The sequence below is a fragment of the Hirundo rustica genome, chromosome 10, assembly GCF_015227805.2.
Source record: "Hirundo rustica isolate bHirRus1 chromosome 10, bHirRus1.pri.v3, whole genome shotgun sequence".
Classification (NCBI taxonomy): Eukaryota; Metazoa; Chordata; class Aves; order Passeriformes; family Hirundinidae; genus Hirundo; species Hirundo rustica.
This window is the reverse complement of record NC_053459.1, coordinates 16,455,147-16,477,072: the sequence shown is the minus strand read 5'-3', so window position 1 is coordinate 16,477,072 and position 21,926 is coordinate 16,455,147. Positions and strand designations below refer to the sequence as shown.

The following is a 21,926-nucleotide window of genomic DNA, read 5'->3' as shown; positions in this document are numbered from 1 at the left end:
GGGAAGGCAGTGTCATCATAGCAGTAGTTATACCTTTCAGGTTGCATTCCACCTGTTTGTTTCTCAAGGTGAAACTCCTTTAAAACCTTGAGAAAGGTTTTAAAGCCTTACCTTCCCCATTTTCATACTCATTAAAACATTTGTTTCTGACTATGGTAAATACACTGTCTGCTTTTTTACATCTCTGCCTCAGCAGCAGCCAAGTTCCAATGTAAACTGCATTTATGTGTCCCAACAGCTGTCACATGAGGGGGTGTTACTAAGAAGCCAACCCCCAGTGAAGACTTTAGTGTTTCCTGGTCACTGTCACTGTTGAGAGAAAGAACAACAAACAGCACTAGCTTTGTAATTCACTGGCAGAAATACTGCTTTTTATTTAGTGGAAGGATTCCTAATCTCTCTTGCCTAGCCAGCACTTCATATGCACCAAAGACCAGCACAAATTCCATAAAGACATAAACAGTCATTGCTCTGAAGTGAAGAACATAAAAAAGCAACAAAGACCAAAGAAGATGGAGCACAGTTACATGTAAAGAGAAAACTGCTCCTGATTTGTTCACATACTCATGGTTTCTTCTATGAATAAAGAAGCAAAGCTCTTCATTCCAGGGGAAAAAAGAAAGAGATCTTTCATTCCACAAATGTTAAAACAGTAGAATTAAAAAAAAAAAAAAAAAAAAAAAGGCAGAAAGAAGGAATAGGAGTAATTGCTGCCGATAAAGACCTCAGAGGTGAGCATGGATGCTGCCTTGAGCACTGCAACAGTGTTTTTCATCTGCTACAGGTCAACCAGAAAATATTTTGATAAAATACCTCCTCTTCAGGGTCTGAAGGCCATACAGATCTCATCCCACACAGGACTGCTCTGAGCAGGCAGGTTCTGCACATGTGGCAGACACTGTCACTCTTCATGCAGATCCTTTGAACACAGATACTTCCCAACCCCGTCATACAGGAAAAAAATTTTAAAAAGCAATTGGCAGCCTGCTTCAGCAAGCAATAAGTAAAAAAATACAGTTGCTTGATAAGACTCCTGGGCTGAGCCCACATTCTGTTTCCAAAGGCCAGTTACTCTGACACAGAGGGCAGAGAGCAAGAGTTTCTTCCCAAGGTGGCAATGTCACTTTGGAGTAAATTATCAGAGAATATCCATCTCCCATGTCAGTCCTGGGCTGCTGCTGAGACCTCTAATTCTAATAACAAGGCTCTTGTCTTCGCCAGCTTTAGAGACCACAGAAGCATCCCATCAGATAATCCCGAATTCCCGTGCAAGGCCTGCAGTGTCACTCTCCTCTGCAGGTCACCAGTACAGCTCATTACAGGAAGCTGGCTCTGTCCTTCAACAATGTGACAGGTGATTCTCGAGGAAAGGAACTGTTCTCACTTCCTGTAGGACTGGCTGCCTGCAGAAAAACATCGAGAAAGGGTCTGTCAGCCGAAAGCAGGATTTATTACAAGACAGAAGCTGCCTGAGGGCAACACTTGTTCTACTTGTACAGGGACACAAACATCACAAAAAACATGCAGGAGGGCACTTTAACTCGTGATGCTGCAACTTAAAACTGCAGAATGTATTTATGGCAACCCCTTTTCAGGGGATATTGAAAGAACTGAAAGAATGTCACCGGGGCCCAGTTGCAGTCCTGCCAAAAAACATTCCCCATTCTTCTGGTAGAGATTTTTGTACTGCCCTAGCTCCAATGTGCCTTAGACAGAGCTTGGTACACTGCAAACAGCTTCAGCATGCCCATGCAGACTTGCCTGGAACAGACAGAGAATAAGGATTGGAGCGGATTAAACCACACAGCAATGTCCACATGGAGCACAGTTGAAAGGTTTAAATCTGGAGGTGCCTATGCTCCCTGTGGAACTCTGTATTCCAGCCAGGCTGCCAGTGTCATCCCTGTGCCAGCTTGGAAGTGGAAATCGCAGGGGATCCCAGCACGGCTGGTTTTATTTGGAGGAGTTCAGCTGACAGCAGGGGCTGCATCTCAGGCAGGAATCTGGCCCCAGGCCTGTAGCTGCACTAAGTACCTGGACTTCCTCTGCATTCCTCAGGCATTCCGCACACTCCCTGCTCCAAGAGGGGCGGTCCAGCTAGTTCAGGTAGGTTTACATAAAATCAACTTGTTTCCAGAAAATACACCTGTAATAAATACTAAAATCAAGCTAAAAACGTGCCTCTGAAATAAGTGAATGCATCAAGTAAAATCAGAAAGTCATCTTTTTCTCATCATGTCCATCAGCTATAAAAGTTTGCATTTCTCTGGAAATACCAGAAACCCTCAACTTGGTCTTCCACTGGAACAGGGAATCTTGATATGTAAGGTCCTACATACCTATGCAGCAGGCAAATGGGAGGCAGCAACTGCTGGAATCTACTGATTGCTGGTATCTGTGCATCTGATACCATTTTTGACCTGCAGATGAGTCAGCAAGGAAATTAAAGGAGCAGTAAATGCACAGAGCTTTACTAGGGAAACATTAGGGGCTCACTTGCTTCAGACCCCTTCCCTGCCCTGTGTCTTTAAGTAACAGCTGAGAATTACCTTTGAGAACTTCAAGCTTCAGCATAGCACTTCAAACCCTTTTTAGTCCTTTAAAAATCTCGTCCTTACAACCTTACAACCCTTCTACCTGTGTGGAAGCCCCTGCAGGATGGACAAGAACTAACAGGTGCTCTTTGACAGCAGACAACAAGGCTGGATGCATGTACACAAAGTGAGTGGAAGATAGTTGTTTGCAAAATAATTTATTTTCTGTTTTTAGCAGAAAGAGTTTAACATTCAATTGCTGACACTGTCTCGTGGCACATGTGGACAGATAGAAAATGATAACCTGAAATCCCAAGCAAAAAATTGGGAGAAATGGTAAATGGATACATAGCAAGTTGGGATGCCTGTTATACAGTCAGCAAACATTCCCAGCAAAGAGAAGAAGTACAGGGTAAAACAAATAATAAAAGTTAGAAGAGCTCAAGTATCTGGACTAACAGATCACATATACTGAATCCACGAGAACCCCAAGTGATCGACTTTAAAGCAATTTAAAAATAAAATACATTTCACACCGTGCCACTAGAAAAGGATCTTGCTCCAGAGCCTCCTGAAAGCAACACTGGTATGTCACATCTTTCCTAGGACACTCTCCCCAGCAGTGTAAAGCTGCCCTGGAGAAACCAGAACATGCAGGAGATTTTTTGTGTGCACAAACACACACTCTGTGCTTTTCCTTTTTTCACTAGGGCTTCTTTTCAATGGGCCAATGCTTTTGGAAATGAACCGAAACAGGAACCAGGGACAGACTCTTGGGTGTTAACACCACATCCAGTCAGGGCAGAACAGTGCTGCTGTCACAGGAAACAGAGAGCACTGATGTCAGAGGTAAAACCTGGGGCATGTGCAGCAAAGGTAAAGCTTCATTACCTCAGCACAGGAGTGTTGAAGCCAGGAGCCTCCAGGTCAAAACCCCCTTTCACCACCAAGAACATTCCCTTCCAATGCCTCACCTGTACTCCCTGAACGAAACCACACCACTTCTCTGCACATGAAACTGTGTGGAACAATGAATGAGCAACACAGAAGGCTCAGAATGCTCTTTCCAGCTCTGTTACTGATTTACTACGTTACTTAAATTCTCTTAATTTTATTTTCCCTATCTGTAATGAGTAGCTAATGATATACACACATTTTGAGCTTCTCGGGAAGGTATTACTATGTTTTTGTCAAATGTTTCAAGGTAACTGAGTTAAAGAATAGAGCTGATGTTACATTGTGATCAAATAATCATCACTAAATTTGTTATGATGCATTTGCTCCAGCTATTTTCACTGATGATGGACACAAAATTGTATTTGAATCCAGCTTTTCCTATCCACATGCCTGGGAAAAAGTTTGTTCATTACTGAAGAATGCACCTTTCTTCCTCCTCCACCCCAAAAAAACTCCACAGCTGATACACCACATGTTATTACTGATGTGTGAGCATGCAAAATCAATTTTTCCTCTGTACTGAGCTTGTGTTGCCTGGCTCAAAGCAAGTGTCCATCATTTTCCTCCATCCTCAAGTCAAAGCCACCCTCTCTTCTTAACCCCCCCACAGATGAAGCACTTTTTATAAAGTTTTCCAGGGCACAGCACGGCCCACATGGTTCTAGAGTACCAGTCTCCAGCAGAAAGGAGACTGCCATAAGCAGCACACTGTGCTTGGCTCTCTGCTTACCAAGCTGCCCTGAGCCATCTCCTGAGCTGCCTGACATCTGCTCTACATTCAGCTGCAGTGTAGACACACCCAGGGATCCGACTTGGAGTTACACAGTGGGATGAGCAAGTGTCTAAAGAAAAGGAAAAACTCTGATGACATCTAGAGAAGGTCTAATCTGAGACTCATAAGCTTCCCCAAAAACTTCTGAGAATTTGGGCCACTTTTCTCCACCCAGAGACAGGAAAAAGCGTGTCTTTTAACTGCTCACATGACAGCCTGGAAATAGGAGCAGTGTTCAGCAGGATATAATTACATGGCTGCACATCCTGCAGATGACAATTACAATGTCATACACTCCTGGCACATTTGTAGCCTACGACTTCATTCCTGAAGAGTTTCTACAAGGCTCCCTCCTTTCCCAGCCCAAGGAACGACAAACAGAACGATGACACTTTCTACTTACTCTGTCTGCTCCTTGTGGGTGATCCCGAGGAGCTTGGATGGCTTGTTTGATGGGTCCAGACTGAGAGAACTGGGGGGCAATGGCTGGGACCTTTCCCTTCCTAGGGCTGCTGCTCTGCCCATCAGGAGTGCGAGGGATCTTGGGTTTGCTGGTGAAGGCTAAGGCAAACTCGCTGGAGGAGGAGAGGGAAAGGGTTAGCAAAGCATGAAGTGTGTAAGCATAGCGAGCCTGCAACCAAGTGAAACCTGCAGTATGGGCAGGGGCTCAGACCTCAGGGAGACTGCAGATGGAAAGGAACATGGCAGCACAGGCACTGCCTGGCACGTGTGCTCACTGCACAGCCTCTAACCTGGCTCTAGGGACTCGTCCATCCGGCTCAAACCTCACTCTTCGCACAACAGCAGTGAACAGGGTCAGTTAAATTCCCTGCAAACCAGTGACTGAGCTTGAGCTTGTTTTCTGTTGTGTTTATCACATCCAGTGACTCATTCTGGGGTGCAAAAAATGCACAGATATGCTACAGCACAGAAAAACAGCCTTTTAGGGCACAGACACCACAATTTCTTCCAGTTATAGGTCAGTCTTGGCAGACATAGGCAGCCTCCCTGGCTCCTGTCTGAGATAAGACTTGCAGAACTCCCTGAAGGCTTTGTCAAAAGAGCAAAAAGCTGTGATGGCATCTATAAAATAAATGCCCTAAACACACAAGTTCCTTGTTCACATTGAGAACATAAACTGGGTGCTGCTATTTCACAGTTTACATGTGCTGCAAAAATACCATTCTTTAAAATTTAGTCAATAACTGTGCAAGGATACACTGTCCTTCCTTGCCCCCAGCACAAATATAGCTTTTCCCAGTTATAAAAATGGAGGCTACCAGGAAATAGCAAGCCTCTAAAATAATTCTGAATCTGAATTAATGTTTGCAGTAGCGAGTCGATTTTCTCTTAAAAGGCGAAAAGGTTAAACTAAAGTAACAGCTACGTGAAAACTTCATCATATTTTAAAAGGTAAATAAGAGAGCCAAAGGCAGGACACCGAAAAAAAAAAAAATAGGTGCCGCCTAAAAATCGGCGATTAAAATAGAAAGTCCCCGTGTTATTAGCTCCATGAAAAGAACCCTTTGTGACCATCAGTAGGGTGATTAGGAGGATTTTCAAGATATTTAATCTCCCCTCCTCCCCTGGGAATGCTGCTGAGTCAGTGCTGATTAGCCCTTCGATAGCCCTGCTTCACCTCGCAGGGAGATTTGAGCAAGTGTTCCTTTTGTATTTTAAGTAGCATTATTGTCTGTATTTTGCATATGTATATGCTAACTGTTAAGGGCAGAGAAGTGCCAACTGCTCTGCTAAGAGCCATCGCTGCAGCCCTCTACCTGTGAGTATTACAAGTGTTAACACTTGTCTCAGCTTCAGAGGAGGAGGTGGCAGATGGCAGCAGAAACAGACCGGTAAAACAACACCAGGAATTAAGACTGGCTAGATAAAAACCTCAAGGCGTGGACCACAGAGATATTTAAACATCTTTATCTCCATATAGCAGTGTCATTGTTATTGCTTTTTTTGTCATTTTGGTAGAGTTCCTTCAAGTGAATTGGGTTTTCAATTCTCTAAGTGCTCTTCATAATCTTATGTGTACTATGATGTTTTTAGGTAGATTAAAAAGAAAGATTCACCAGCCTCAAGGCAGTTTTTGAGGCACAAATGAGGTTTTTTCTTCCTTATTCAACAGCAGATAACAAAGCCTTTGGATCTGTATTCCCACACAAAAAAGTGTATTTACAGCCATTCAACCATCTCCACAGTTTCAGGGCAGTAACCTCGGCAGCCAGGCTAGCGACAGAGCAAAGCAATGCAACCAGAGTCACATCACTTTACCAAGGAAAGAGATCTCACACAAAATGGTTCACATCTGTGCAAACTCTTCGGGAAAGGATTATATGAACAGGCTGGTAGCAAAAACTGTAAAGTTGAAAAAATTCTGTTGTTCTTCTGAGAGGATGCAGAGCAGATCTGGCTCTCCATGTGTCCAAGTACCACAGAATCACTTCATCTTTTACTGCATCAATAAAAAGATTAAGATCAACAGAAAATAACTGATCCTCAGGATAACACCTAAAACTCCTATTTGTTATCCTTTAGAAGTTGATGAGTTGAAGAAAGAAGAAGCAAAATCTAGTGTGGGAAACGTTCTTCAGCATTTGGTAAAGGAGTCACTGATGACAAGGTGTGCTCAAAGAAAAAAACAAAACAAAACAAAAATCAACCCAAAAGAAATACCCAAACCCACAACAAACTCACACAAAAGCCTACATTTGCATTGAGAAGAAAAAAAATTGTTAACTTGGAAAAACTGAAATAATCGTCTATAAAAAAGTGCACAATGGACTGACACTAGGATTTGAATAATCAACCAGGAAGTAAGACAGGACCTGAACGTGTAAAGATGAATTAAACAATTTTCTCCAAGAATACACTGGGACTTTTGGCCATTTTTACCAGATTTTCAGAAAAGCAAGGCTAATAGAGACATAAGAATGTCCTGCAGAGTTTAAGCTCTTTTTTAGCATGATGATACTGGATATAGTCACAATACCAAAAAAACTCTGCTTTTTCAGCCAGTCACAATTGTAGACTGAAGTCTCTTACAAATGCATCCCTGATTGGCTAAAAAAAGCACAACACAGCTATATTCTCCCATGATAAAAATGCAACAGGGAATATCAGTGCAAAACCAGCCGCAAGCCTGACTTGCATCAGCTGGAACAATCATTTGTTCCTGTGGAAATAAAACAACTGCTGCAGAAATGTCACTACTAAGGTCTCATTCTTCTCTCCAATTGATTTTGCATCATTTCACTCATCTCTGTGCAGTTTAGTCCCCAATTTATACTGCTAAGGAAGGGGGGAAAGAGAAGTGATCACTTCCACAGCCCAACTCCTTTTCTCATACATACCTCTGCTAGGTGGGTTTTGGTATTTGCCTAACAGGTATTTGTCTCCCGGAAGGAGACATTTCTTACAGTGGACAAAACTGTGAGCAAAGCAGTGATTTGTTAGTCCTGTTTGTTTTGCAAACAAATTATAGTCTGCATCCAGGAGTGAAAGATTGAAAAGGCAGGTCTAGCTATTGCAACACCAACATATTAACAAAAGACTCTTGACACAGAAAACCCTATGCTCTCTTTGACTATGAAAGGCTGCATTCCTGTATCTGTAACTTGAGGCTGCATTTGGTAATCCAAATTACTGCATGCATGCTGAGGAAACACACAGTGAAGAGAGATGATCTTCCTCTGCAAAATACTGCACCTTGCCTTCACTTCTGTAAAATCCATCCTGAGATCTAGACATATTTCAATATTTGTGAACAAATATTTAAAATTCCTGGGAACACACCTTTTTAATAATAGGCTATGCAGAGGAGCAAAGCATCTCACTAAGGCGGGGGACAAGATGCTGCCAATTTGACTTGCTTCCTGGAAGCAAAGCCTGAAAAATAATATCCCTCTCTCCACCACAAAGCAAACAAATTGGCCATAAATTTTTATGGTCTATTTGTATTTCTACTATCTGCTTAGCTACTGTTACAACAGAAATAAAACCGGTAATGCTGGGCCAGAGGTATGACTACAAAGCACTTCAGCTGAAACCAGTGATAATTTGTTTACAATGTATAATTTCTCAGATCTCACCAAGGAAACAGCACAACCAGGGAAAAAGCCCAATCAAACAACCAAAACCACAGCAAACCCCCAAAACCCCAAACCCACACGTTGGCATCTGCAGGCCTGAAGGAAACAAAGTTCTAAACACGGAATCATTCAGAAGCGCTAGAGCTGTAATTGACACAAGTAACCAAGCACTGCTGAAAAATCAGGTGTATAAAGAGCTGGCAAAACCTTTCCTTTAACACATCTCCACTCATTCTGTGTTTTAGTTCTGGAACATATTTCCTTTTAAAATTTGTCTACACTGTTTAGAAGTTGGCCCAGTTGAATTAGCTGTAGGAAAAAGCTGTTAATGTCTGAAGGACATATGCAGGCCCTGAAAACTTTGGTAGACTTTGGTCTGATGCTAATTAATTCCTAGTTCTCATCCAAGATGTAACATCACAGTTGTACACATAACAAAGGCTTCACAGAGGGCTCAAGGTGAACTGGATAAGCAAGATAAGGAGAGAAAGATGTTTCATTTTACAGGAAAAATTTCAAGGAAGAGCTGAAACTCATTGCTGGGTGATCTCATAACTTTGCCTCCTTTACTATACCCATCTAGTGGATAATGAGGGACTCTGGTCAGCAGTGCTAGCAATTCAGCAAGTTTAAACACTCTTAAACCCACTTAAATGCTTCATTTTTCCTCCTTCTGCATGCTAATTCCTGTCCTATTCCCACACTCCTACCTATTTCTTTACTAATAAATGATTTTCATGGGCTAGTGTTGAGTCGTCTAAGGAAGCAATCAGGAAGTTTTATTTTCAGAAGGCTGCATTGAGCATACATGTGAAGTTCATTAATAATGTCTTTCTTGAGACTTCTTCCATTCTGAACCAGATGCTTAGAAATTGAACAGCTGCCTCTGGCACAGCAAAGGGTATTTTGTTTGGCAAGCACCACCACAGCTGTCTCGGGCCAGACTACATCATACATCAAATGACTTCACAGATTGTCTTTACAGCAGCATGGAATTAACTGGTAAATCCTGTCAGACTCCTCTCAGAATTTCAGGCATCCTCAGCATAGATCATACCTATGTGATTGCCCATTTACTTTGTCCTCAGTGAAGCCAGCAGATCGAGAAGACGAGGCATCACCAGCTGGGATGTGCTGCTCCATTCTGTGGCCTGATGCAGATACTTCAGATGACTTCATTTCAACTGCTGTTTGAAAAAGAAACACACTTCAGTGAGGAGTTGTCTCCTTTATTAGTTTTATTAGAAATACAGTTTTATTAGAAATACAATCAAATCACGGTTCCTGCTGTATGAAGGAAACCTTGAGGTTCTGGCAGGTTACTGAGTTGGTGTGGCAGAGTGTGTTATGGCTCATCACCTCAGCAAAACAGCTACAAGTGTGGTAATTTAAGCACTTTGCAGTTGGAAAAGTAAACTGGCTACACTGTGCACTTGCAACGGGATAGGAGCATATAGACCCCCAGTTAACACGCATCAGCTATGTCCAATATCTCATTTAAGCCACAGGAACACAACCCCTTGCAGTTGTCTGTACATACCCACAGTAACAGGGCCACTGCAGACAAAAAGTGTTTTACACTTCTGTCAGACTCAATTTCTGCCTTACACAAATGGGGAAGTGAAGGACACTCAGTTTGCTTAGAAACACAAGGCTACCAAGATGTGCAAGTTCAATGAAAGTTTAGGGAAAGCCTCTAGCTTCACTCCTGCCATGCTCAGGACAGGCTGCTGTCCTGGATTGCTCTCTCATGCTGATAATAATGCAGATCAGGTCACTCTCAGACAGGCATTTTGCTGCCCAGCACATGTTCTGTCTGGCATTCAGCATAATAAATACAGCAAGATGACCAGGACTCATCTTTGGTCCACAAATTTTCTCCTCACAGGAGACAAAAAATAAAATTGTGCAAGAGTTATTGATTCTTAACCAAAGGAAAAAAGGGGGAGAGGATGGACCAGACAAAATCAGACCAGTTCAAGAACAACCAAATATTTCCAGGAGGACATAAGGAACTATGCTCATTTCTAGGAAACAAAAGAGGATCAAGGTTCCTTGAGGCTAAACTCAGCCTCCTTGAGATAGCCCCTTGAGAGGCTAATTGTTCACATGAAGCTTTTATACTGTTTTTTTCCCCACTCTTTGTCTCTTACTATTCATTTCATGACTTGGCTGCATGAAACTCTGAGTCCCAAGGTACTCATGTGATGCTGGGAAAAAATATTCTGAAATAAGCAGAATATTGTCACTGACATAACAACCAGGGGGTCCAGCAGTGCAGGCTCTCTTTTTTCTTCTCTTACACCTATTTCTAAATCCAAAAGAAAAGAAAGACAAGCACATATGTCACTGCTACTTGCAGAAACCCAAAACAAACCCCAGGCCATCTTTCAAGTAGCTCAATGTTATTTTAAAGCCTGGATTAATGCTAGGAAGAATTTCCTCTGCCACACACAGAAATTATTTGTCTTTTTACATGTATCATTCATATAAACTAGCAATATGTTGCATATTCTGATCTCAAAGATTTTTGTACAGGAAAATAATATAATCTAGTAGTCCTATTAGTAGCCACCTGCATATAATTTTGACTGAAAGCAGCTAACAGACTGTTTTAAACAGAGGCTACAAGCAAAGTTCTGACAAAATGAAATGTTTAAGCTGGCAGAAATATCTTCAGCATGAAGGTTTTAAATCAATATTCATCAAAAATTAACAACATTTTCTTTGCTGACTGACTCAGGTTGCCTGTTTAAACCTCACAAATTTCTATAAAACAATCAGCACAGCAAAAGTGACAGAGGTGAGTCCATGCATCTCAATACTTGAAAGATATCAAAATCTGGTTCACTTGGGCTGCATAATGCCGTAGGAATTGCAACCAATTACACTTTAAAACCCCAAAGAGGAACACCTTTGATAATTATTTGGCTTAATTTCCTTTTCAAAGCACAGGTATGTAAAAATCCCTTCTTTTTTTTTTCCTTCTCTGCAGGAAAACTGCCCAATCAGTATGCTTTTGCTTGGTTTACAACCTTTGCCGGTGTGAGTTGCTGCCCTTGGCTGGCCAAACCCCCCGAGCTGTACCCGAGTGTTACACAGTGATGCTGAGAAGAGCAGCTCTCATTACTACACAACAGCAAGAACACAAGTGCCCATCCTGGACAGGAGCTTCTCCTGCTCCCATCTCCCATCCTTCCCTCCTTCAGCATGTTACATTTATCAGCTCTAGGCATTACGCAAGCAAATTCCTGTCTGCAAGTCCTCGGTTACTTTTCTCAGAATCCTTTTCATTTCCTTTAGGAAATTGAAAAAAAATAGAAGAGAAAGTAAAAAGTATGCTATTCCTTTTTGCTTCAAAGCATATTTTTCAGAAAAGAAAAGGCACACTTTGCCTGAACTTATTAATAATTCTGTCCCGGATATGCTGCGAGATCCTTTATCTATGACTGCTGAACATTTTGCCTTAGATCTGTAATTGGAAATGTTAATGAATCCCTGCAGGAAGGTTGAAACTCCCACATCCAGAGTTCCGTGATCTCGTGGATATCAGAAGTACAGCAATCCAGAAGGCTATAACCTTTTAAATTCCATCACATGTTTCTGAGCTCTCAGGCCCAGCTGAGTTTGCACTCATTCCAGCTGAAGCTGCAAGGGCAGAATCTTTAGCAGCATCACTCACAATGCAGCCACACAGCACCGGGCTGCCCATCCTCCACAGCCCTGGCTGGTCCAAATGCAGTTGCAAATCTCAGCAGATAACTGCAGCTGCCCTCAGCTCTAACACTGAGGTACAGCCAACAGAGCCTGCAGGTGCCAGCAGACAGTGATTCATTTAGATCCGGACAAGGGTAGATTTGATCAAGCAAGGGGCTTTGCCCGTTGGGAAGCGCAGTCTCTGGCTGCAGCTCCTTCCCTGGGCAGGGGACATTGCAGAGTATCCTTCACACACACTGGAAGCCCTGGCTTTGATCCTTGGCATTTCCACAGGAAGCAAGATGGAGCAAGGCAAGTGAGACCATTGGTGTCTGCTGACCGCACGTTATCTTCTGTGGCCTTTCATTCAGCTTCAGCCAAAGTCTGCAGTGTGGCCCAAGGCCCTGCAAACAGAGGGCCATTTCCACACCACGCTAAAAAATCCCCAATCTAAAACACGCAGCCCAGCCCCCTACACCTGCCCCAGTCAAGGAAGATGTCAGCAATTAAGAACAACATCCACAGACCATCCTTACATGAAGGGGAAATGCAGAAGTCAGAAATGCTGGATTGGCTCCCGCCACAAATGGAAGAAGGACCACTGAGTGGAGACTGCAGCTTCTCATCCCTATTGTGACATGAATTGGTACCGTTTTCTGGCCTGGAGGAGAAAGGAGAATGCAAGGTGAATGCTCACAGTATAAAAAGTTTGATCAGAATAAATTCTAATTTCTTCTAATTGCCTGTAATCACATAGTACACATTGAAATTTATTTTATATTTCATACTGCAAACCAACACTAAGGATGTAATTTAACCGCTTGACTGTAGCTCCCCCAAAACAGCTGACATCAGATGTATTTGAAATTAACATTTTTTCCTACTGCAATAAAAGAGCCGAGGAAACGAAACCATAATTCCCTGCAGTCTGAAGGTCCAAAATACCACCATGACACTTAAAGAAAAAGACTGTAGAAATGGGCCTGAGAGGTCTTCAAAACTTGACTTTTTCAAGGGTTTAAGATTTGCTTCTGAATATTACAAGGATTTCACTTTAAAGAGCAATATGCAAAACAGACTCAAAGTAGGCAACAAATACTACTCGTGATTTCACAAGTGAAGTGGATCAATGGGAAACTGAAGCAACTGAAGGACAGAACAGGGATACAATTGCTTACTAGTAAGCAAAAAAATCCAAAAAACCAAAAAACACTGCAGAAGTGAGAGGGGTGTGAAAAGTGTGTGAAAAGAAGTTGGCAGACATTGAAAGTTTCCCTGCACAATATCAGGTTAAGGTAAGTAAACTACATTTCTAGTAAAATGGATGCAGTCCAAGGAGGCAGTTAATGATTTCACAGCTAAATCAGTTTCTAAGGAAATAGCTAGCAGAATCTTAAGTAGTTTAGGCCCCCTTGAGTGAGCTCAGCCAGTGAGTCTTTAAAGAAGGAGGGAAAAATGAAGAAAAGAGAAAGAAGGCAGCGTTCCAGTATTTCCTGACTCCCTCAGCTTCATACAGCAAGAGCTTGTCCATACAGGGCTCCCATGACAATTCATCTGAAGTAACTAGAGCCTTGTCTGCACTGGGAAGTCATGTAAAATTAGCATGAAATGGCTGCTACGTGTGCAGTAGCTATTCTGCATTAATTTTCTGTGTGAATACTTCTATTCAGCACTAAAGATCTTCACCCCCTACCTCCCCCTCCCTCTTGGAGGTATGAACCAACAACTCAAAGAGATACGTTACAGCATCTCATCAACTGCTTCCTCTTTCATGATGTTTTTAAATGGAATATATTGTATTGAGTCCCACGTGAAGAACTTCAGACAAGTTATATTCACTTCAATTTTGAATGGAAGCATTTACAACAATTTTTAATGTAGTTTAATCACTCTGCTGAATATGAGACTTCAGATAATTCAGATGAACTGTCCTGGATTGTATCCGGTAGACAAGCTGTATCCAGGCAAAAGTGTCTGACATTTTTCATAAGATTTCATATTATACAAGCCACTCAAATTATTTAAAGTATGAAATACATTCAGTTCAGATATTGCTTTCAAATTAGGGCAGCTAAGCTTTTATTGTCTTCCTCCTGCAGTAATTTCCGAGTGTGTATTTCCTTCTTTTAGTAAATGAATTTGTACTAAAATTAGAACAGCATAGAAGCCATCAAAGCTTTGTCTTTTTCTGCTGCAAAATGTAGTTCGAGAACGTCTTCATCTAGTCACTGCAGTTTCCTGCACACAAATTAGTTAGGTACAAAGGACAAACTTCTCATTCAGGGTGGTATTGCTTGTTTCCTGCTTAAAACATGGGAGCACCAAACACTCAAATTATTTCTGCCATTCAGGCAGAGCAGGAGGGAAATTAATTTTCACGTATTTTCACAGTGTTAGATTTCTGCTGCTTACATTTCTCCTCTGTAGTTTGCACAGCGAGGTAATCTGTAAAGGCTGCTTCACACCATCAAACTAACACTTCTCTTAGACCAAAGAGCCACCAGAACCAGCATGATGGAAGTGTGTTTTTAATTTGTACCCAGGAGTGACCTCAAGCCATCTTGCAGAGGCACAAGCTGCACAACTGAGAAGATTCAAGTCGTGCCAAAACGCAAGACTCGCGTCACTCCGGGATCTACCCAGGACACTTAACCCTGCCTTGGTAGATGGTGCTAAAGAGAGGCAGCAATCACTTCCAGAGATTATTTCTGATGCAAAAATTGCAGTGCAGTACACAACACCAGGAAATAAAAGCCATTCCCATGGGTTTGACACCATTTTTTTGACTTCCCAGAGGAAAGTCATTTCATTTCCACAAGCTTGGTTTTCTCTCCACTTATAAAGCAAGAATGTAATGCTTAGACACTCCAGTGATAATGATGATTTATTCCTGGAAGTATACTTTCTAAATAGGCCATAAGGCTGCCTGTCAGGGACTGAAATGGTTCATGCCTTAAACACTGTTTGGAAGGAGTTTTGCCCATTGCAGCAAAAACTGTATAAAGAAGCTACAACCACAGAAGCCCAGCCCTCCTTGAAGACGGCTGGCTGGAACTTAGGACTGTGAGTTAAGACACCTAGATAAGATAAAGGGGATATGTTCAATTATCTCAGGTCTAGAGAGAAGCAAACAAGGCTGAGAGAAAGGAATGCATCCACAAGAAAGCCAAATGCAGCAGAGAATCATCCCTGGCCGGGTGTGGGGTGAGGGAGACCACAGCCCACGGAGGCCAGGTTTACACAGACTCCCCCCAAAAACGAGGCGGGGGAGGCGGTTTTGGGTGTAACCTCTGGTCAGAGGCACTGAACATCCACCCTCCCTTACACAAACCGGCCCAGCTGTGAAACCCCCAATCCCACAGGCCACATCCATGGGACACTGATGTGGGAGGCAGCTGAGGGGGTGTCATAACCCATCAAAGACTCCCAAAGTGCTCCTCACGCTCATTCCTAAGGCCTTGCACCACAGGAGTGCACGTGATGAAAAGGGATGCAATAGACCCAGAGTCTGCTGCAAGGGACTGTGCCAAACTGCTTCCCGCAGGGGGAGGTACCTGGGCATTCCCACCCGGCCTGAGCATGCATTAATCCGTTGGATTCTGTGCTTTTCGGGGCACCCTCAGCACCAAGAAGACCGGAGCTGGAGAGGATCAATGGAACATCCTTGGGATCCAAGGAGTGGTGATCCTTTCTTCAATCTGTCTCTGTCACTCCTTCTGTACCCCCACCTCTTTTCTATTTCTTTCTCTTCCTTCTTCTCCCTCTCTCTCACATATTTATTATCAAATAAAATGCACGCTATTGACTTTGGCATATGGTCTTATTTGCACCTTAATTTGGGCAGAGGAATTTCTAATAACTTTAAAAACTGGACTGTAACACTGCCCTAACAGCCAATTCCACAAAATCAGTCTAGCTCTCCAAGCCCACCATGGGTAAAACACTGTGCAGGGGAAGTGGGACCTCGAACTCTAACAGTGACCCCACAGTAAAGTGGCAATGTATATTTAGGCATAGATCAACCAGTCTAGATTTTTAAGGCCTGCAGTTCTTTTGGAGGACTGCATGAAAATTATTAGATAATCACTATTTTACTACTATAATGCTAATTGCTAATGCTAAGATAAAGCTGTAATCACTCCTTGTCCAAAACAACACACTTCCCTCAGAGTTACCTCTGCCTGTGCAACTACAGCCCACATCAGTCCTTACTGTCTTCTGTACTCGTTTTCCACACTAAAATGAGGAGGAAAAGTATTTTAAGAAATAGAAAATATAAACAGGAAAGCAAAGAGTGGCAGAGGGATGACGTGGGACAATCTTCAGGACTGATGTGTTCAATGAACCGCCTGTAATTTCATTACATTGTGGTTTTTCAGGTTACCCATTCCTTTTAACATACTTTCCCATACCAATCCTGTGAATCTTGAGCATTATTATCACACTTTGTTAGTCTTGCAGTCTCTCAGATTAAGTTTCCACAGAAATGAAAACATTAAATCCTCACAATAAATATGCCTGTATCATAGCTACCTGGACTTGATCAAATCCAAAACTGCGCAACTAAAATTTAAAAAAATCATTTAAATTTGGGATCTCATTGGTATTTTACTTCCTCAGTCAGCACAGTGAACAGGACAAAGCTCATCTCAGAAATTAAGATATATTTCTTCTAACAGAAGGCAGAGACTATTCAAGGAGATCTACATGGTAAGACTCCTTTACTCCATTTACAATAAGCCTTCTACTTTGACCCAGATCACACCAAGAGCAAAGTGTCACACACACTTCTGATGCAAAATGTATTTCTTCCAAAGCAGGGAAACCCAACATAACAAAATTTTTATCTTACCCATTTTCTTTTTCATCTGTCCTCTAACAAACCTCCCCAGAGCAATAAACTTTGTTGTTTGTGAAGTGGAAGATCCCAGGCATTGTAGATGTTTGGTGCAACTTTCCAATGGAATATTTATTATATTATTATATTATAATATTACAAGAAGATGCAAGAACATGAGGGATATAATGCAAATTTAAATCAACCTGATCAGCAAATATTTATTCAACTATTTCGAGAATGTGATCTCAATCAATGGAGTTCTCTCCCTGCAATGTTCTTCTCCTTTTTTTGAAATTATCTGTAATGAACGACAATGGCAACGCACTTTTAGATAGGGATGGTTTAGTTATCAGGCATAGTTATGGGTTTCTTTTCTTTGTTGTTGTTATACTTTTTAAAAGAGCTTAAAAAACCCAACTTGGTCTCATTTGTTTGGACTTACATTACATATGCAGTTCTGTGATAACTTGGTGTCACAGGTCTCTGGAGAGGTTCATCCATACTGTGATAGACACCAGCAAATTGTTTCTTCTTAGTTTTTGGAGTGTGAGTCATTATCTGATACACAGGAAATGAAGAAAAAAAATTGCAGTGGAAAACCAGGTATTTGAAGCCATAGAGAAAATTCTATAGAGACATTGCAGCAGAAAGTAAATTGCATTCTGGTGTCAGTGGATAAAACTGCCAGGAATCACGGAAGGCTCTTTCACATCTTCTTTCAGGTCACTTTTCCATTGTCAGGATTCTGAGCTCTCCAATCCAGAAGGCATACATTAATAATAGAATGGGTTGGGTTGGACAGGTTAATAAAGACCACCCAGTTCCAAGCCCCCTGCCATGGACAGGGACACCTTTCACCACATCAGATTGCTCAAAGCCTCATCCAACCTGGCCTCAAACGCTTCCAGGGATGGGGCTGCCACAGCTTCTCTGGGCAACCAGTGCCAGAGCCTCACCACCCTCACAGGGAATTTTTTCCTTATATCGAATCTAACCTGCTCTCTTTCAGTTTGAAGACATTCCCCCTTGTCCTACAACTACACAGTCTTGTGAAAAAGCTCCTCTTTAGCTTCCTTGTAGGCCCTTTTAGGACAGGAAGCCCACAATAAGTTCTCCCTGGAGCCTTCTCTTCTCCAGGCTGAATAATGCCACTCTCTAAGCCTGTTTTCACAGGAGAGGTACTCCAGCCCTCCAAATAACTCAAATTAGTCACAGCACACTAAATGGCATTCATAAAAACTTTATGCTTATTTACTTAATAGCTTTTTGCTGCTTGAAGTAAGGCAGACAATACTTGATCCGGCACAACGCCTGCAGGAGCAGTTGACTTTTCAACTTTTCTTTTTTCTGAAATAATTTCAGACCAGCAGAATGTTCCAGTATTAACCTGCTCAGCACTTTGCTTTGTGTGCTCGCAGAGTCACTGGTATAGCACTAGAACCCTAAGGCTGCCTGTAGCTTATTATTAAGCCACAGCCTGACCACCCCCTGTGAAAGGGTTTCTCCTTTCCCACACTGGTTCTGCTTCTCCTGAGCAGCAGCTCATGCACAGACCAAAAGATTCAGACTGCTCCACAGATAGCACCTGCCTCTTCAAGCCACAAATTGAAGAAAGTGGTGAAACTACTGAGATAAAACACTTAACTCAGGAAATTAATTTATTTCAAGATTCTAAGGAGTGGTACTCACTCCCAAGTACTCGGTTGTTAGCAGCTTCTCTCCTGAAAGCTCCCCCAGCTGAGGCAGCAGAACCTCATCTTTGTCCAGATCAGGCTCCAGGATGTTATTGTCCTCCTGCAAGGCAAACAGAAACTCAGGTGTGCAAGGAAGCTTTAAAGCTGATAATACAGGACTGGTACAAAAAGCTCGGAATCAGTATTTCAGGACAAAAATATCATACAACAAAGCAACAATCCTCTGTTGATTTCATTCCACAAACCCAAATGTAACCAACTTCAGGTAAAAACTACCAAGAATTCACTCTCCTGTGCCTGTTTCTAGAAAAACTCTTGCAGCTTCTACAGATTGAAAAAGCCAGGAAATTTTGAAGTTTGAGGGATTCCTTCAGCAAACCAAAACCAGTAGTATAAGAACAAGACAGTATTTTTGCTTGTGTTCTGCTACTAAAAAGAATTCTCTTCTGTCCTGCACAAGATATCCTAAGACAGACCCACTCCAGATGAAAAAAACGTTCTTTGCTTTTGAAACTTGTTGTGACAGTAAATGTAAATGACTGTCAAAAACAGAAAGTGAGAAAAAGTAAAGGAATCATTCTAAAAAGGTTTATTGCATAGTTATATAGAGAGCCTGGCATAAACTACATTAAAAACAATGGCCACTGGACTCTGATGAACTCCAGAGTACAATGAAAATGAAAAGCAGTTTTACTTTAGTGAGATTTAGACTCAGTTTTAAATAGCCACAGTCAGCTCTTAATTACCTGGAAAGCTGGGTATGTGTGAAAAATGATCCAGATGGTGGCAAAAGGATAAACATTTGTAGACTAGGCAACAATCATCTGTATCAAGCAAAAAACAACCCACCACCCCCTGCCCCTCACCAAGAAACCACACTCCAAAGTCCGCAATATACTGTATTTTGATGGGGAGGGGAGGAGGAAGAAAGTTGCAAAGATAAGCTCTATAAGTAGGTCTGGGGGATTTTTTTTTTTACAAGGCTTGTTAATGCAGCCAATCCTGCTCCCTGACATTATTTAACCTACCAGGTAACCCAGCCTGAAAGTGTCCGCCCTCTGCCTCCTTGTACAAAATAAGGACTTTGCCTGATGTGCCATCACTCCAGTGCTGAAATAACACAATTGGTGCCCTGTTCCCCACTGCTCGCAGGCTGCAGCAGATGCTGGCAGCAAAGCCCGTCAGTGTAACGGCTCCAAGCCCTGTGATTAAGCTCTTTCTTTTGATGTACTCTGTGCCTGAAGTGTATTTTCACACGGCAGCCCCCTGATCTTATTGCCAGGTGCTGAGTGACAGAGGATCAGAGGGTGTCTGATAGATCGTCACTGTACAGTCACCTCACACTGCTCCAGCTTGTAATTAAACTTCTGAATCAGAGCTACAATATCACACGTTCACTTTTACAAGCAGCTTTTCAAGATGGTCCAAGTCAAATAAAAAGCAAACGCAAAGATCAAATGCTGAAGATAAATTAAGTTAGTATTAAACAGAGCAGTCAAGAGAATATTGAGAACCAGGAAACACACACCGTGACTGTGGGTGTCAACACACCCCACAAGGCTGGGTATGTACTCCAGGAGCCAGGGTATCCTGAGCTCTACACTAGGTAATTTAAAGCTTACCAGACAAACACAAAAGCCAGTTTATTTCTGAATAACAGCACACACAGAGACATTTTTTATATGGTTATATGCTCCAGTGTCGCACAGTACAGAATCTTAAATTTCTGAATGTATGATGCCCTTAGAAATCCCAGAATTTTCCTCTAACAGGCTCAACTGCATCTTGGCCACAGTGTTTAGGAGAAAGTACCACAAGATCTGCTCAAAGCCAGGAGAGAATTGATCAAATCTAAATTAAATACAGATAAAAGCAAAAAAACCCCAATGAAAGGTAACAGTAACAGCACTGGGAACATTTGCATGCTCTTGTAAACAATTAAAGCTGAAGCAAAACCTGCAAATTAAGGCTGCATGAGAGTCTTTTTGTTGTTTCTTAAGTTGTAAAAGTATAAATAAAGGTATTGAACAACAAATTCTAACATCAGTAGGCAGTCTGAAAGCATGTCACTAAACTGGCAAAATTTGCAATATATGGACATATCCTGAAATACATTCAGTCTGTAGTAGTTTAGAAGTTACGTAAAAGAAAGACTTTTGATAAAATTTTCCAAAACTTTCTGTTGCTAGATCACAACATCAGATGTTATCACAGAACACCATTGAGAACAATAACTCACTGCAATTCCAAAATACAAAAGAGTTCCAAGCATTGAGGTAGTGAGTCAACAAATCTTTGTTTATTTAACAAAGTAACAACATTATGCATCACTGCCATGATATTTGTAAACTATATTTTCTAAACTGAGGGACCAAGAAACCACACTTCCTCGTAGCAGGACAGAATTATAGTCCCCAACAGCAATAAGGATTCAGAATATGTTGCAACTAATGTTACACTAGAAACAGTTTCAAACTTGGCTTTTTTTAAAATATAATGGAGAAGCTAATGACAAACTGGAATTAGACACTTGTCTGTTTCAAAAGCCTACTGTTATTTTTTTGAGTCAAATAATAAGAAGTGCCAGAAGTCCATTTTAATCACATGATGGTCCAGTAGCAAAAACATGTTTCAAAAGGATTTGACCTAGAGCCTCTGCTGGGATTGTAAACAGCAGCAGCTCATCTAGGGAGTAGGACTAAACTGGAAAATTCACCCTTCTTTCATGTCCAGTAACAGGTAAGGTTCAATGCCACTTTCTGGAAGGAATTCCCTATCTATGTGTTTTCACAACGAAACACAGTATCCTTTAAAAAAAGTACATCGAAGTTCAAGCAAAGGTATTATCACCTTGGATTCTCACCATACACCCAAGACACTCAAAGCCTTGAACCATTAAATTAAAAGGTGTTAAGCACCATTTTAAGCAAAGGGAAGTTTTAAAGGTTAATCTCCAGGAAGCCCATCTTGCACCACAGGCATTGATTTTTGGTTGGAGGAGTGGAAAGATCATCAAAAACTGACTTCAGGACTGCGGAAGGTGAAACAATAATCTAATCTTACAAGAAAAAAAAGAGTTTACTGTGTTCCCATAGAATAAAAAGGGGATTGTTAAATTGTTTGTTAAATAAAACCTTGTGGCTCTAAACTTAGAATTTCCACATAGCTCTAACTTTAAGCAAAGGGATTATTAGTTCACCACCTATTGTGCCAGAACACAAAAGGTATCCACAGCATAAAAACTGGATAAATAATGCAACCGGTGCCAGGCTTCCCTGGACACTCCCAGACAAAGGCTGGATCCTGCATGGTGCTGCACCTCATAGAGCTGAGAGC

The 21,926-nt window shown here is 41.7% G+C and overlaps 1 protein-coding gene across 7 annotated transcripts in view; it reads right to left on the bottom strand.

Annotated features, from left to right (window-relative positions):
• Positions 1-342: 342 nt before the first annotated feature.
• The window catches only part of ARMC9 (armadillo repeat containing 9), a 59,182-nt gene continuing 37,598 nt past the window's right edge, over positions 343-21,926 (bottom strand). For 4 of the 7 annotated variants that reach the window (XM_058421986.1, XM_040074620.1, XM_040074622.1 and 1 more), the window contains 6 exons: positions 18,586-18,690; positions 17,339-17,454; positions 12,593-12,717; positions 9,418-9,547; positions 4,667-4,838; positions 343-1,403 (listed from right to left, as the gene is read on the bottom strand). In XM_058421986.1, coding sequence (XP_058277969.1) covers positions 1,317-1,403; positions 4,667-4,838; positions 9,418-9,547; positions 12,593-12,717; positions 17,339-17,454; positions 18,586-18,690 — 735 coding nt within the window. In that variant the 3' untranslated portion in view covers positions 343-1,316. Of the gene's footprint in view, positions 2,159-4,221; positions 4,334-4,666; positions 4,839-9,417; positions 9,548-12,592; positions 12,718-17,338; positions 17,455-18,585; positions 18,691-21,926 lie in introns of all 7 variants that reach the window. The other 3 variants (XR_009208188.1, XM_040074623.1, XM_040074621.1) reach the window with 3 other exon arrangements.